Genomic DNA, 14,336 nt, shown 5'->3' with positions numbered 1-14,336 from the left:
CACTTTTCAGAAAGATAACCCACCTGGGTCACTGTAGAAAGCACGGCTCACAGCACCGTGGTTAGAGGTGTGCTGAGCTAGTTGTATTTATCAGGGAGTCGGGATAAACTGCTACCTGTTCACTACCGAAATTCGGATGGCAGCATTCTAAAGTTTCCTGACAGGGACATTATTTGGTAACTACCGTTATAAAACAAAGTAGTGCCATTCACTGGAGATTATTCTACTGTAAATGAATTGTTGCATAGTGCAGTATATTGCACTTCAGTCCTGTAAGAACTTTTTATTATCTTGTTTTTTTATTTGTCTTTTTGAGTAATTTCAGCATTCAGTTAAGAATATTTTGCAAGTAGCATTCAGTTATCAAATGTACATTATTTATTAATTTCCATGATTTTGACATTTTATTTTCGTAAGCATGAATTTGTATTACAAGTGAATATATCCAATTTCTCTGAATGCTTTTTGAATCTAAATAATGTATTTATATTATAACTGTCTCACCTACATGTTTCATGTAAACCTTGCTACCTACACTTAATCCGCATTTCTGCAGTAACTGGTTATAACAACCTGAACTGAGTGGCCTTGTTTTTTTTCCTGGTTGTTATGCCGACAGTAGACTCGCTTTGCTCACTGACACAGCTGTTTGGAGGGTATCTGGAGAGCTGAGATTCGATTATGAGAAGAGTGAGACAAGCTGACAGCGTTTGGATTCCGTTGACCCGGGGCTTGTCTAATTAATTACTGTAATTGGCATCAGTGTTGCCTGGCGAGTCCGTAGACAAAGCTGTCACTCTGTACTTGAGGGTGTGTCAATCACTGGGCTGTGGTAGACAGCGGGGCTGGTCTGAAGCTGGGTGCTGTTTTGAGGTCAAGCAGGTACCTGCCCTGGATTTACCATCGCCTAAGGCCAGCGTGCATAGCCAGCTCCCTTCAGGACTGTTCTCTCAGGATTTACACAGGGATTCGGGCTCATAGCTATGTGCAGTGACAGCAGGAATCTACTCTCTCCTTCTGTATCCCCCTAAACAAGGCAGCATGGCCTTTTCACTGGCGGAGTGACAGCGCTGCCAACATATACAGACAATAAAAGCATGACTCATATCACCAAGTGCCACAAGATATTTGTAACAGAGAAAATAATTGAGATTTTTGTTGTCTTCTTGTTACATCTGCTGTGGTGTAAAGGGTTGTTTTCAGCTTACAGAGAGCCTCAATTGCAGCCTTTATTGTTTAATAGCCTCAACGTCTGTGGTCATAATTACTCATTATCCAGTAGTTAATGTGTTAAAAACTCATTCTTTACATCAGTTTAGGTGGAGTCCTTATTTGATGAAATGCACAGGTTTGAATTGCAAATCAGTTCTTGTGAAATCTCCTGTGAATTACTCCAGGCCTTGTTAGTTTACCATGTGATATGCACTGGTTTAACAGTGCCTCCTGCTGGCTAGATCATGTTTTGATGTACACCAAGCCAAGTGAGTGTAGCAGGGCGGAGACTGGGCGTGAACAAGCATGCGTTTTAACCCCTTTACAAAAGGCTCTTTTTGCATAGTGGTTATAGAGCTTTTAACCTCATCTCATCACACTGACAGGGAAGATAATCTGTAACGGCAGTGTATCACACAACACTGTCCGTTTCAGAGGGCTCTGTTTATTGGAAAGAAATAAATAATAATAAAAAAAAGAAACTACTACAACAAAATACCATCCTTATATGTATAACTAAACATGGCTGTGGGACGCCACTGCTTTCTAGTAACAATAAAGATAAAGTTTCTGTCTCGTCTCTCTCCACAGAGCCCATGCGGGCGCTAAGGGGACTGACGGCCTCAGAGATCCAGTCCCGCCAGCTGACTCTGCAGTGGGAGCTGCCAGGCTACAACCTCACTCGTTGCCACACCTACTCTGTGTCTCTGTGCTACCACTACGGGATGGGTGGTAGCGGCGGGCACAACACCACAGTGCGGGAGTGCCTGACCATGGATCACAATACCTCCCGGTACACCCTCCGGGACCTGCCTCCCTACCACACCGTCCACATCCGGCTGGCACTCGCCAACCCCGAGGGCAAGAGAGAGAGCAAGGAGGCCACCTTTCAGACTGAAGAGGACCGTGAGTCAGCCTTTTCTTTTTTTTATTACTTTTTTTTTTTTTTTTTGGTGGTTGTTGCAATTCACAAGTCGAATGGAGAATCAATATTTATTTTGGTTGATTTGACACATCATTAAAATGAATAGGGCTCTATTATTTATGCTAAAAAGTTAATTAAATTGTACTCCAGTTTAGACTTAATTAAATAATGTCTAGGTGTCTATATTTTCTATTGAGTTTGCTATAAAATATATAAATGCCCACTCAGTGGAGTTTTGTTTTTAACACACAACTACAGCAATGAACATGACCCTATTATTTATTTATTTATTTATTTATTTATTTATATATATATCAATTTTGATTTAAAAAAAAAAAAAAGGTTACAATTGATAAAACTGTCTAGAAATGTTCCACGCATGACAAACCATACTCCATCTATATTGTAGCTCAGCGTTGTGAATGGTGCCCCACAATAGGAAACAACACAATGCACAGTCAAACCCTCATAATGATAGTGGTCTAAGGATTTATTGTATATTGTATGATGAAGGAATCACTCCACCATTTGTTACACTCAGTCTAAAGAATTTACGTAACTTTTGGTTGTCCAATTTTTCAAGAGGGATATTTGCGCAAACAAACGCCTCTGTCAAGTTAAAATTTAATGTGTTTTGTGCTTCATGGTTTTCAGTGGACTTTTGGAACATGGAAGTCACAGTTTTTTGTTTCTTTGCAAGTAAAGCAGTCGCAGCACTGCTCTGGATTTCCGCCTTTCACTTTCGGTGAATACTTGAATCTAAATGCCTGTCAACAGCCGATTCTCGGTAGTGATCTACAGTAACGTTGCAGGACGTACATAAGAGCTTACCTTCATCGCTGTATAAAACTCCTGCTGGATAATGCTTTACGTGATCTGCTGCAGAGACATTTTTAGCCTTTTTAGAGACATCAGTTTTCTTGTTTACAGTGTGTAGTACACGCAGGCACACAGCAGAGCTATACAGTTTTGTTTATGTGATTTTTGTATGAAATACAAATAATAATTATGAAAATGTATTTTTATTTCTTAAGAATAAAAAAATGTAAAAATATTGGGCTAATTTCTAGATTTCCACGCAGCCTGTGAAATCGCGATTTACACAGGGCCTTAATCATAGCTCATTGTAATTCACCAAGTGGTTGTTGAATAATTAAATATGTGTCTTTTAACAAAATAGGTATTAACACACAGGTTCATATAATATTATTATTATTATTATTATTATTATTATTATTATTATTATTATTAATATTATTATTATTGTTATTATTGTTATTATTATTATTATTATTATTATTATTATTAATATTATTATTATTATTATTATTATTATTATTATTATTATTTAGTAGATGCCTTTATGCAAGGCGACTTACAGAGACTAGGTTGTGTGAACTATGCAACAGCTGCAGAGTCACTTACAATTACGTCTCACCTGAAAGACGGAGCACAAGGAGGTTAAGTGATTTGCTCAGTGTCACACACAGGGCTGGGTTAACAATGGCGCGGTGGAGCCGGGCCCACACTCGGAATGACCGAATATATTTTTTAGGTGTACACATTGCGATACATTTCCATAGAGAATATGTATATTTGAAGAATGTGATGATACACTTATTGAAACAAACTGTATTTGAAAGGTGTATACATTTAAGTACCACATGGGGCCCAATGAAATTAATGGGCGCCCACAAATCTGTTTGGCGCCAGGCCCACAAAAGGTTAATCTACCACTGGTCACACAGTGTGCCAGTGAGTGAGCCAGGATTTGAACTGGAGACCTCCTGGTTACAAGCCCTTTTATTTAACCACTCGACCACACAGCCTCCTGTCACATTTACCAGTCATACCACTGACAACCTACTCACACAATAATAAAAACACACATTTCAAAGGTTTACATGCAATACGTTGCAGTGCAGTATTGTTCCAGATATAAAGTAGAAAAGCACAATATAGCATGGAGAGGAACACAACATTCATGTTTACAGTTTTGAATTATTAATGTAATAAACTATGGTATATATTTATATTGACTGTATATTGAAAACTGTTTTGAGCACTATTGTGACCAATGCACTATATTTCGGGTTTCTTAGCAAAAAGCCAAATTCTTTTATCAACACTTGTTTTAATGCTTATTTTGCAAGGTTTTAGAAGAACTCCCAATGATCTGCTAGTGTCACCACATTTAAAGTGACATTACACACTGTGCACACGTATACAGTTTTACATGTGCAGGACACAGAAGTCAATTTGAGGTGAAAGATTGTGCTATTCTGAGTGCTCTGCTGCACACCTGCTGCTTGCCAGTAACGTATTCTCTGTCCCCTGGGAGGCAATGACAAAGTGCCACCTCAGTATCACTTGTCTCCTATCGGGTCATTCAAATACATGAAGTGATGCTGCACACCCCCTTAAAAGACAAACCACCTAATTAGTGGACAGAGTGCCTCCAGTCAGCCAACAACTCAACCAGACAGCTTCCCTCCCCGGGCTGGAGTATTTCATTAAAAGGGTGCCTGGTGGACAATTTTATTAGACAGGTAAGACACCCCCCCCCCCCACCCCCAACTTTTTACCCTTGAAATGCAGCCCTCCAGATAAAACAAATACCAATAGCAATTCACAAAATAAAACAAGCAAAAGTAAAAGCAGTCCCCGACGACTTCATTTTAAATGGCTATTTTTGAAGTGCCTTCCTAAAATGCTTGTCCCCCCTCGTTTGTTAGACTGTGATGCATCCTTCACAGCACCAGCAGAGCTTAGAAAATAGCTCACAGGGGTGCACTGTTATCTGCATAGTTACATTCGACCAGGGCTGCTGCAGCTGCAGTACAGAACTGTTGCCACGCTTCAGCACAGAAGTGATTTAAATGAATTAATGGTTATTTCTTTTCTGTAAGTGGTAGCATTGACCGTTTAACCATGACAGAGACCCTCATTGAAAAACATGAGCTAAAGTGTTAGAAACTAAACTGTCCTTGGTAAGAAACTGATTATGCCAGTCAGCAACATAAGATTTTAATTTATGGATTTCAATACAAGTCTTAATCGTTTCATTTTAGTTTTATAGTCTAATGATACTCCAGTGACAGTGCACGGTTTCAGTAGTACTGATTCCAGCAGTGACCCCAGACAACATGAAATAGATTAAGTGTGTGGTTCCCTAAATGGGGGTCGGGACTCGGGAGATGGTTTTAGGGGGACCGTAGCACATGTAAAAATGTCTGTCAAGCTTTATTTTAAGGACCACTTTTATAGTTATTTGCTATTATTATTATTATTATTATTATTATTATTATTATTATTATTATTATTATTATTATTATTATTTATTTCTTAGCTGACGCCCTTATCCAGGGCGACTTACAATTGTTACAAGATATCACATTATTTTTACATACAATTACCCATTTATACAGTTGGGTTATTACTGGAGCAATCTAGGTAAAGTACCTTGCTCAAGGGTACAGCAGCAGTGTCCCCACTGGGGATTGAACCCACAACCCTCCGGTCAAGAGTCCAGAGCCCTAACCACTACTCCACACTGCTGCCCTATAACTGTTAACAAGCGTTGTTCATTTTGAGCTCAGGATCATACATGAAGATCTTTATAAACGAATGGAATGGGCAGTGTTGTTTGATGCGCTGTCATTACGGATTGTGTTCCCTGTCGGTGAGATGAGGTTAAAAGCTCTATAACCACGAATGCAGACGAGCCCGGCTCTTCTGCATTGTGGTTAAGATGCTCGATTTAATAAAAACTTGGTTTGATTTGCTAACCATTACTACAGTAACAATTTGAACCGATTTCAAATATATGATCGTCTGGGAATTGATAATACTATACGGCGCTGGCCTATTACATATTAACTAACAATTGACAGAAAAATAAATCATGTATATTAACGTTTATTAGCTGGTTGTTGATATGCGGCCCTTAAAATAAAGTGTGACCAACATCTCTCCAGTATGACCCTGAGAAAACAATATTCCCCAGGGTCAATTCATTTACATGAACACTGCTGTTAGGTGCTTGCTGTTATTTCAGTGTAACATTGATGTCAGCTGGTGTCCACACTAACAGTATGTACCATTATACAATGACTAGGGGAGTGATTATAAGGAGTGCAAAGTAGCCAACTATATCATTACATTTTTTTAATTAAAAAAATGAATGCAGGATTTCTGCTAATGTGTGTTTTTTTCCAGTTGAAATTCTCCTGCTTACCTTTACAGGCAGGTTTATGTTGCATTTGCAGTCAGACAGTACAACAGAGTCCAGTAATAATGGAATTATTTTGTTATCGTAAATCACTGATAATTGATACCCTGGTATAACTGGGTGTTTTGGAGACACTTGCTTTTTTTCTTTTTTTGATGATCCTATTATAAAGATAATGCTTTGAAGATTATACTCGTATTTCACAATTCAGTGTTCAGTAATGTCCACCAGACTAAGAACTTACTTAGTTTGTCGTCAGATTTTATAATTGAGTGTAAAGTTAAACTAAACATATACATCCGTTCCGATCCATGGCAAGCCATGGCTGTATTGAAATGTTTATCCCAGTAACAGCAGGTGGCAGGTCCTGATAACTGTGATTGTTAGCTGAAATTGAACTGAAATCTCTTTTGTAACCCTTAAAACCAATAGGGTGAAACATTCTCAGGTATAAATTAAAGTGTGCCTTTGCCTTGTTCTCTGGTACTTTCAGCTGGTAATGAAACCAAACAGATATTCTGCTCTGGGGTCGGGGTAATTACCAGCCCTTGGCTCCCAGAGTAAATTACACCAAGCATCCCAGTCCAGCACAGTGTAATTATAGGGGCTTGAGGCATTGCTTTGCTTTCAGCTAAGAACCGATCAACATCTAGTGAACCTTGTTCTGCAGTAGAACAGCCTTAGCAGGCTTTATGGTGTTTAAAGTAGACAGAGCTGGCAAAATTATTCCAGCAAATCTTATCTAATATATATATATATATATATATATATATATATATTGTAAATGATTGCACCTCACTCGGGTTCGTTGCCCCTTTAAAAATAGACCCGGCACACAGAAATGGATTTTAAGCGCTGGTGCGCTATTTTTAATCAACACAAAAAATCAAACAAAACACACAAAATAAACACCTAGCTCGGTACGAGCACTAACTAACACACAGGAACACCCTGGCTAACACGGGACAGCTACACTGTTTCCCCGTCCTTACAAAACACACTGGTTTTATACAGCACTTACTTTTTAGCTCATGACTGCCAGGAAGCAGAGCACACCTTTCTGCCTCCTTCTCCACAGCAGCCTTGAGCAGACTAGCTGCCTCTCTTAAATACCCTGCACCTGGTTTTAATTTAACAATAGCTACCAGGTGCAGGGGATAATTAATAATAAAACAATTAACAAATCAATGAAACAATAAACCAAAACAATTAAACTAAACAAATGTGCATTCCACACATGTTTTCCACTCAGGGAGGCTTTAACCCCCTCCCTGCTGTGTTACACTTCCCCCCCCTTGTCTTTTCAAGACACCGGCCACTCGACGGCCACCTCCCTCCACCCTTAAAAGACCACCCACCCTCAAGTCCAGCAATGTCAATTGTCGCCCTCTTCCACGGGCGGGCTTGAGGGTGGGTTGGTCCCTCCGGCGTTTCCAGGGATGGACCTAGGACCGACGCGGAGGGACCCAGACGGCTTGTCCAGGGCGACCACAGCGCAGGCCGGTGACCGGGAGCCAGGACTGGCAGGCAGAGGCGCGTGGCTGTGGACCGGCGCAGCGATGTCTTGAATCTCAGGGGGAGAGGAGCAGTAGGTAGGCGGAATGGAGCAATCAGCAGGGGGAGCGCCAGCGACGTCTGCCTTTTGCGCAGTGACGTCTTCATCCTGCGCAGCGACGTCTGGGATTCCAGGGGGAGTGAAGCAAGGGACCAGGCAGGCGACTGTGCCTGGCTGTACTGCGACCTGGGAGCCAGGTCAAGCGGAGGGAGGTCTGGGCATTCCGGCCTGGTGTCCACACTGCCGGGACAAGGGACCTCCCTCGGCAACGCCGGACTGGCTTGCAGGGGAGGCGGCACATCCTCCCCCTTGACTTCCACCGGTGACTCTGGCAACAGTGGCTCCTCCCCTCTGGGCTCTGAAAGCGGCGGCTCCTCCCCTCTGGGCTCTGGAAGCGGCGGCTCCTCCCCTCTGGGCTCTGGAAGCGGCGGCTCCTCCCCTCTGGGCTCTGGAAGCGGCGGCTCCTCCCCTCTGGGCTCTGGAAGCGGCGGCTCCTCCCCTCTGGGCTCTGGAAGCGGCGGCTCCTCCCCTCTGGGCTCTGGAAGCGGCGGCTCCTCCCCTCTGGGCTCTGGAGACTGCGGAGCTACGCTAGCCTGCTCCCATTCCAGGAGTAACCGCTCCAATTCGGTTGGCTCCCGCTCCTGTCTCTTCTGCGGTGCCAACCCCATCTCTCTCTCCCATCTCTCCAGCTGCTCCTTCTGAGCAGCGGCACTTCTATTAATCTGCTCGATCAGGTACCATAAATCCATCTTTCTCTGGGTCGTAGGGGCGCCCACACTTTCTGACACCAAATGTAAATGATTGCACCTCACTCGGGTTCGTTGCCCCTTTAAAAATAGACCCGGCACACAGAAATGGATTTTAAGCGCTGGTGCGCTATTTTTAATCAACACAAAAAATCAAACAAAACACACAAAATAAACACCTAGCTCGGTACGAGCACTAACTAACACACAGGAACACCCTGGCTAACACGGGACAGCTACACTGTTTCCCCGTCCTTACAAAACACACTGGTTTTATACAGCACTTACTTTTTAGCTCATGACTGCCAGGAAGCAGAGCACACCTTTCTGCCTCCTTCTCCACAGCAGCCTTGAGCAGACTAGCTGCCTCTCTTAAATACCCTGCACCTGGTTTTAATTTAACAATAGCTACCAGGTGCAGGGGATAATTAATAATAAAACAATTAACAAATCAATGAAACAATAAACCAAAACAATTAAACTAAACAAATGTGCATTCCACACATGTTTTCCACTCAGGGAGGCTTTAACCCCCTCCCTGCTGTGTTACAATATATATATATATATATATATATATGTATATGTATATGTATATATATATATATATATATATGTATATATATATATATATATATATATATATATATATATATATATATATATATATATATATATAGTGCCTTTATAAGTAGTGAGCAGAATTTCAAAATCAATCCTAAATTTAACAGGAAGCCAGTGCAGTGATTTAAGAATGGGAGTGATATGTTGTGAACTGCTAGTGCATGTAAGCATTCTAGCTGCAGCATTTTGGAGCCGACATACCTTAGAATCAGGGAGGCCATCAAGCATTACAATAAACCAGCCGAGAAAGAACATGAACCAACATATCAACAAATTATTAGTTAAGAATCACTGAAATTATTTTGTACTTTACACCTTGTGTAATTCCTCACTTTAATGTCACATAGACACTGATAGTGATTTGAGTGGTTTGTTTTTTTCTTTGTCATCAGTATTTTAATGTGGGAGTGATAACTGCAAGAAGCATTAGCCTAGGTATGTAAGTTCAGGTGGAGGCTGGAGCTATGACTAGTTAGACTGCCCACATTTGATGAGCAATTTGGTCGTCGGAGGCTGTTATATTTCAACTTATCGGTGTTTAAGTTTAAGAGTGAGGCTCTTAAACTCTCTTAGCAGCGTTCCACTTTGACTGCTGCAGTAAAATTTCAGAACCTCAACAATGTGATTTATTTTGGAGAGGATAGTATTAAAGGTAATGCAATTGTGCGTATGTTGTTTAATATATGTGTTTGAGAAAGTATTCCAGGCAAGATGATCATAATAAAGCAGGGAAGTTATTTTTAATTGCACCCTCATCAGAAATTAATTATGTCTGTGTTCTTTGGAGCACAGACAAAGTCACAAAGGGACTGGTGAAACTGGATTAGCATGTTTTTATTACCTTTTGTATGTTCCATATTCGTCTTACTTATCATTAATCACAAAGATTCAAGTTGCTTTGTGCACAGAGTGCTGGGCTGCAGTGTAGAAAGTCTGACGTTTTGGGTAACACGTGGTTAGAATTCTGCACTACGGAAAGTAGTGGATAAGCTCCTCCGAGTAGCTGATTGATCGCCAGACCATTTTTATTTTTTTAAAGTTTGGTCTTGACGGATCACATTGATTCTGCCTCAACAACATGACTAGGTAGTCCAAAAAAATATTAGATAACTAGTGAGATCAAACTCCAAGAGTGATTTGGCTTTGGCATCCAAGCATAACCAAGCCCTTGTTACCTCCAGCCAAGATGCAGTTCCAGGGACTGATGAAGGCAAAGAAGGACCCACCATGACACATTTTAGACATACACAGCCTGGCCGTTTTATTAGGACCTGTACCTGTCAAGTTGGGCCACTGTTTGCCCTGATCAAAGTCTTTGTGACATAGACTCCACAAGGTCAAAAGTGTCTCCATGGGTTTTAATTCATCCAGCCGCTAGTATTTCAAGAGGTAAGCAGAGAGAGGATTCTGATGTTCAATGCATTGTTCAAATTCATCCCAAACTCAATTAGATTGCGATCCAAGGACCGTGCTGGCCATGCAGGGTGCCTGAGGTGCAGAATCGTTGGGTGGACTTTTTCCCCAATTTAAGTAATACCCCCAAAAGAAGTTGAGCACCGAAATAAAGATAGCAGTAATGCAAAAGCAAAATTGATTTTCATTTTTTGGTTTTCATTCCTTAAAACAGTGAGCATAGAAAAGATGTGCATATCAAACCCATGTTAAAACCATTACCAGTACTTCTCAGCCTGTCAGAAAATGCAATTGTAACAGCTTAACCTTGGATGGTAGACCTGACAAATGTAAGGGGTTGCTATGCTACCACTGTTTCCAGGTGAAACAAGAAGACTGAAAAGACATTCTTTATCTCTTGATGACTGTTTGTTTGTTTATATCTGCAGTTCCGGGTGGGATCGCCTCCGATTCCCTCACTTTCACCCCCCTGGAAGACATGATTTTCCTGAAATGGGAGGAACCATTGGAACCAAATGGACTCATAACCCAGTATGAGGTAAGGTCCTATCTAGTGTCCCTTGTAGTTTTTTGCATGTTGCTGCTGTCTGCCTCAGGATCTGGAAAATTGGACTTTCAGTCTTGGGGAGTAATTAGACTAAATTGAAATAAATATTTTGAGTTAATTTATTATTAATGTTTCCCAGGATGCTACAGTGATCCTAGTTTAGGTTATTATTAAAAATATAACCACATTACTGATTACGACACGGTCAGCACCAATTATTTCTCAATGTGGCTGCCAACAAAGCTGTAAAGCCCAAAGAGTGATGTACTGGCAAATACTGGCAGATACCGTTTTGTGTGTTAGGTGTATTTTGGAGGAGCAAAGGGTTAAAGAACTCAAGGTCCCTTGTTGCCTAGGAAACCAGTTGCCTTCAAGTCTGAGACCTGGTTCAATTTCAGGCAAGAAGTGAATTTTAGTTATGAGGGTCTCTGCCTGACTTAAAAAACAACAAACAAAGACACTACTGCAGCAGACACTGAAATACAGATGTGTTGGATATTACTGTGCACCTGACACTATACCTCATTGACTCAACTGCTCCATGTCTGTAACTTGCATTGTAAAAGTGCTTTGAGATGCTTCAGTGCTGAGAAAGAGCTGCGAGTTAAAGTTGCCCTGTGGTAATATGTCACCACTATTAGACTGTAGTCATTGAAATACCTTTGTGTCTGCCTTCAGACTATGGTACATGGCATTTGAGAATCATTGAGACCTCAAAGTTGAGTTGACAGACTGTTTTGTAATGGCTTAAGCATTACATTCTTCATTCTTGTGGAAATCGTGTCAGGAGCTTAGATTAAATGCAGCCCCAGAATGTAATTGAAAACCCTCGGCTCGCTTACTGGAAATAAATACATGTTTGGACAGTCCAGGGGCTAATTTCTTAAGGCTTTTTTTTCTTGATTGAAGACCTTCCATAACTAGTTAGTTACCCTTAGTGACACATTTGTGAGTAGCCATGGCTTTACAAACTGATATTTCAGTTATGAGTCAGTTGAAATAAGACCTGTTCAAATGTTACAGTGGCAACCAACAGCTGCGTAAAAACAATAAATGTCAATTGTTTGATTGTATGATTCATGCCATCTGTTTCTTTTCAAATTCATGACTTATTTGATGATTTACATTTAAATGTGCTCGCCGCCTACCTCTAGTCAGGTTGAGAGTGGGTTCTCTTGCAAGCTTTGCTCACAGCGTTTGAGTAACCCCACTCGACATGATTTAGTACTAGGAAGTATATACATAAATAATTTTCCCCACATATTCTGAATCATTAGACGTAACAGAGCTTGTCATTCAAAACCTCTTAGGTAGGCGTGTGCTTGTTTGACTCAGAGTGATGCAGTGGCAATCGATTTAAAGGAAAAGGAGGACGTGTGTATCCTTGAAACTTTTTAAGATCTACATGGATAGTTGACAAACTTTGCTTGCTCCATGGTGAAGCACATCTCACACACAGAACTAAGCTATGACAGAATTAAATAGATTGGTCTTGAACCATCTATTGCTCCTTGAGCTCCACAGTATGGTTCTTTTGATTTGAAGGCTGGACAGTCTAGTTTTTGATAGAAGCAGTAAAAATGCATGAACCATGGATCATAAGTGCAAATATACTGAAATAGTCTGTAGCCTGGATAAACAGTAGTTTTGGATGGACAGCTCTGTATTGAAAAGAAAGCATATCTAATTGAACACACAGCAGCTGTGGGTCATTACAGCTTTAAGATTTTGGAATTGATAAATATCTTCACTGAACTAGTGTCACTACAAAGGGGGTTCTTTGCTCAAATTAACGTTTCAAACTGTATACACCAGAAATAATTTGCCTCCGGCCAAGCAGGGGTTGCATAATATGACCAGCCATCTGAAAACAAGGCTTCGTTGCTATCATCTTAATTGTGAAAAAATATTAAAACCAAGCAAGATTCATGTCAGCAAAACAAATCATAACGGATATAAATATTTGGTGACCAATCATGTGAAAACTCTAGCTGGTGGTTCATTATAATAATTACGCTGAATCTGAAAACAAGAAAAACCCAGAAAACCAAGTAACAGTCCAGCATTGTTTTCGTTTTATTTAAATCACACAAATGTTTCTAAATGTTGCCTTTATTTTTAATTGACTACATTTGTTTCAGTAATAAAATCACTACAAAGTTTTTGCAGAATGGCCACATTTTTAAATAAGTTTGGCCATACTTTAAAAGTAGTTTAATGTACAGCATGGCCAAAGGTTTTGCATCGCTACAAAATTATGTTGCAAAGGTCTACCGGAAGCAAGAATAGTAGTACAGTATTTCATGTTAGATTTTTAAATGTCTTACCATTTTTAGCTTAAATCGTGTGTTGCATGATTATGCGGCACAAACCGACAAACTTGTGTGTGGCTTAAATAAACCCCTACACGTTGTGTTTTTTTTCTGTTTATGGCTTGTGGCATATAGATAAGTAGACGGTAAAATGGCGAATAAGTCATTCATTCTGGTGCAGACTTCAGGTGAATTTAAGTTTTATTATTATTATTATTTTTTTTTTTTTATAGTAACCGAGGCACGTCAACACGTTCCCCCTTACTGCCTCGGGGGCCCATGCAATTTCATGGGTTGCATGTACCTAAACCCGCTACGGACTACAGTGCCGGCTCTTCTGTACCATTTACCTTATAACCCGCAAGCAGGTAAATCTCTGTTTTGGCTTGTAGATCAGTTACCAGAGCATCGAATCTTCAGACCCTGGCATCAACGTGCCTGGCCCTCGCCGTACCGTCTCCAAGCTGCGCAATGAGACCTACCACATGTTCTCCAACCTGCAGCCTGGGACCACCTACCTGTTCTCCATCCGGGCCCGCACTGGCAAGGGATTCGGCCAAACAGCCCTCACCGAGATCACCACCAACATCTCCGGTAAGGAACTGCATCGTGTCTCAATGCCTTGGTCTTTGAGATTCCTGCTGGAAAAATCTGAACGTCTGTTTTATTTTTCATGCAGGAAAATATCCGTAAGTCCTGAGGGATTGCCCATATAGAACTATTACATCATAGTAGCCCTTTTAGTTGGGGCACTAGTGTCAAACGCCATTGGTG

At 40.8% G+C, this 14,336-nt stretch overlaps 1 protein-coding gene across 9 annotated transcripts in view; it reads left to right on the top strand.

Annotated features, from left to right (window-relative positions):
• Window positions 1-14,336, top strand: part of LOC117964131 (receptor-type tyrosine-protein phosphatase U-like) — a 193,516-nt gene that overhangs the window by 124,347 nt on the left and 54,833 nt on the right. For all 9 annotated transcript variants that reach the window (XM_058997649.1, XM_058997648.1, XM_058997645.1 and 6 more), the window contains exons 8-10: window positions 1,804-2,118; window positions 11,132-11,241; window positions 13,955-14,156. In XM_058997649.1, the coding sequence (XP_058853632.1) occupies window positions 1,804-2,118; window positions 11,132-11,241; window positions 13,955-14,156 (627 nt within the window). The remainder of the gene's footprint in view (window positions 1-1,803; window positions 2,119-11,131; window positions 11,242-13,954; window positions 14,157-14,336) is intronic.

This window comes from Acipenser ruthenus, chromosome 23 (genome assembly GCF_902713425.1).
Source record: "Acipenser ruthenus chromosome 23, fAciRut3.2 maternal haplotype, whole genome shotgun sequence".
Classification (NCBI taxonomy): domain Eukaryota; kingdom Metazoa; phylum Chordata; class Actinopteri; order Acipenseriformes; family Acipenseridae; genus Acipenser; species Acipenser ruthenus.
Note: the sequence above shows the minus strand (reverse complement) of the source record. Positions and strands in the feature narration are given on the sequence as shown.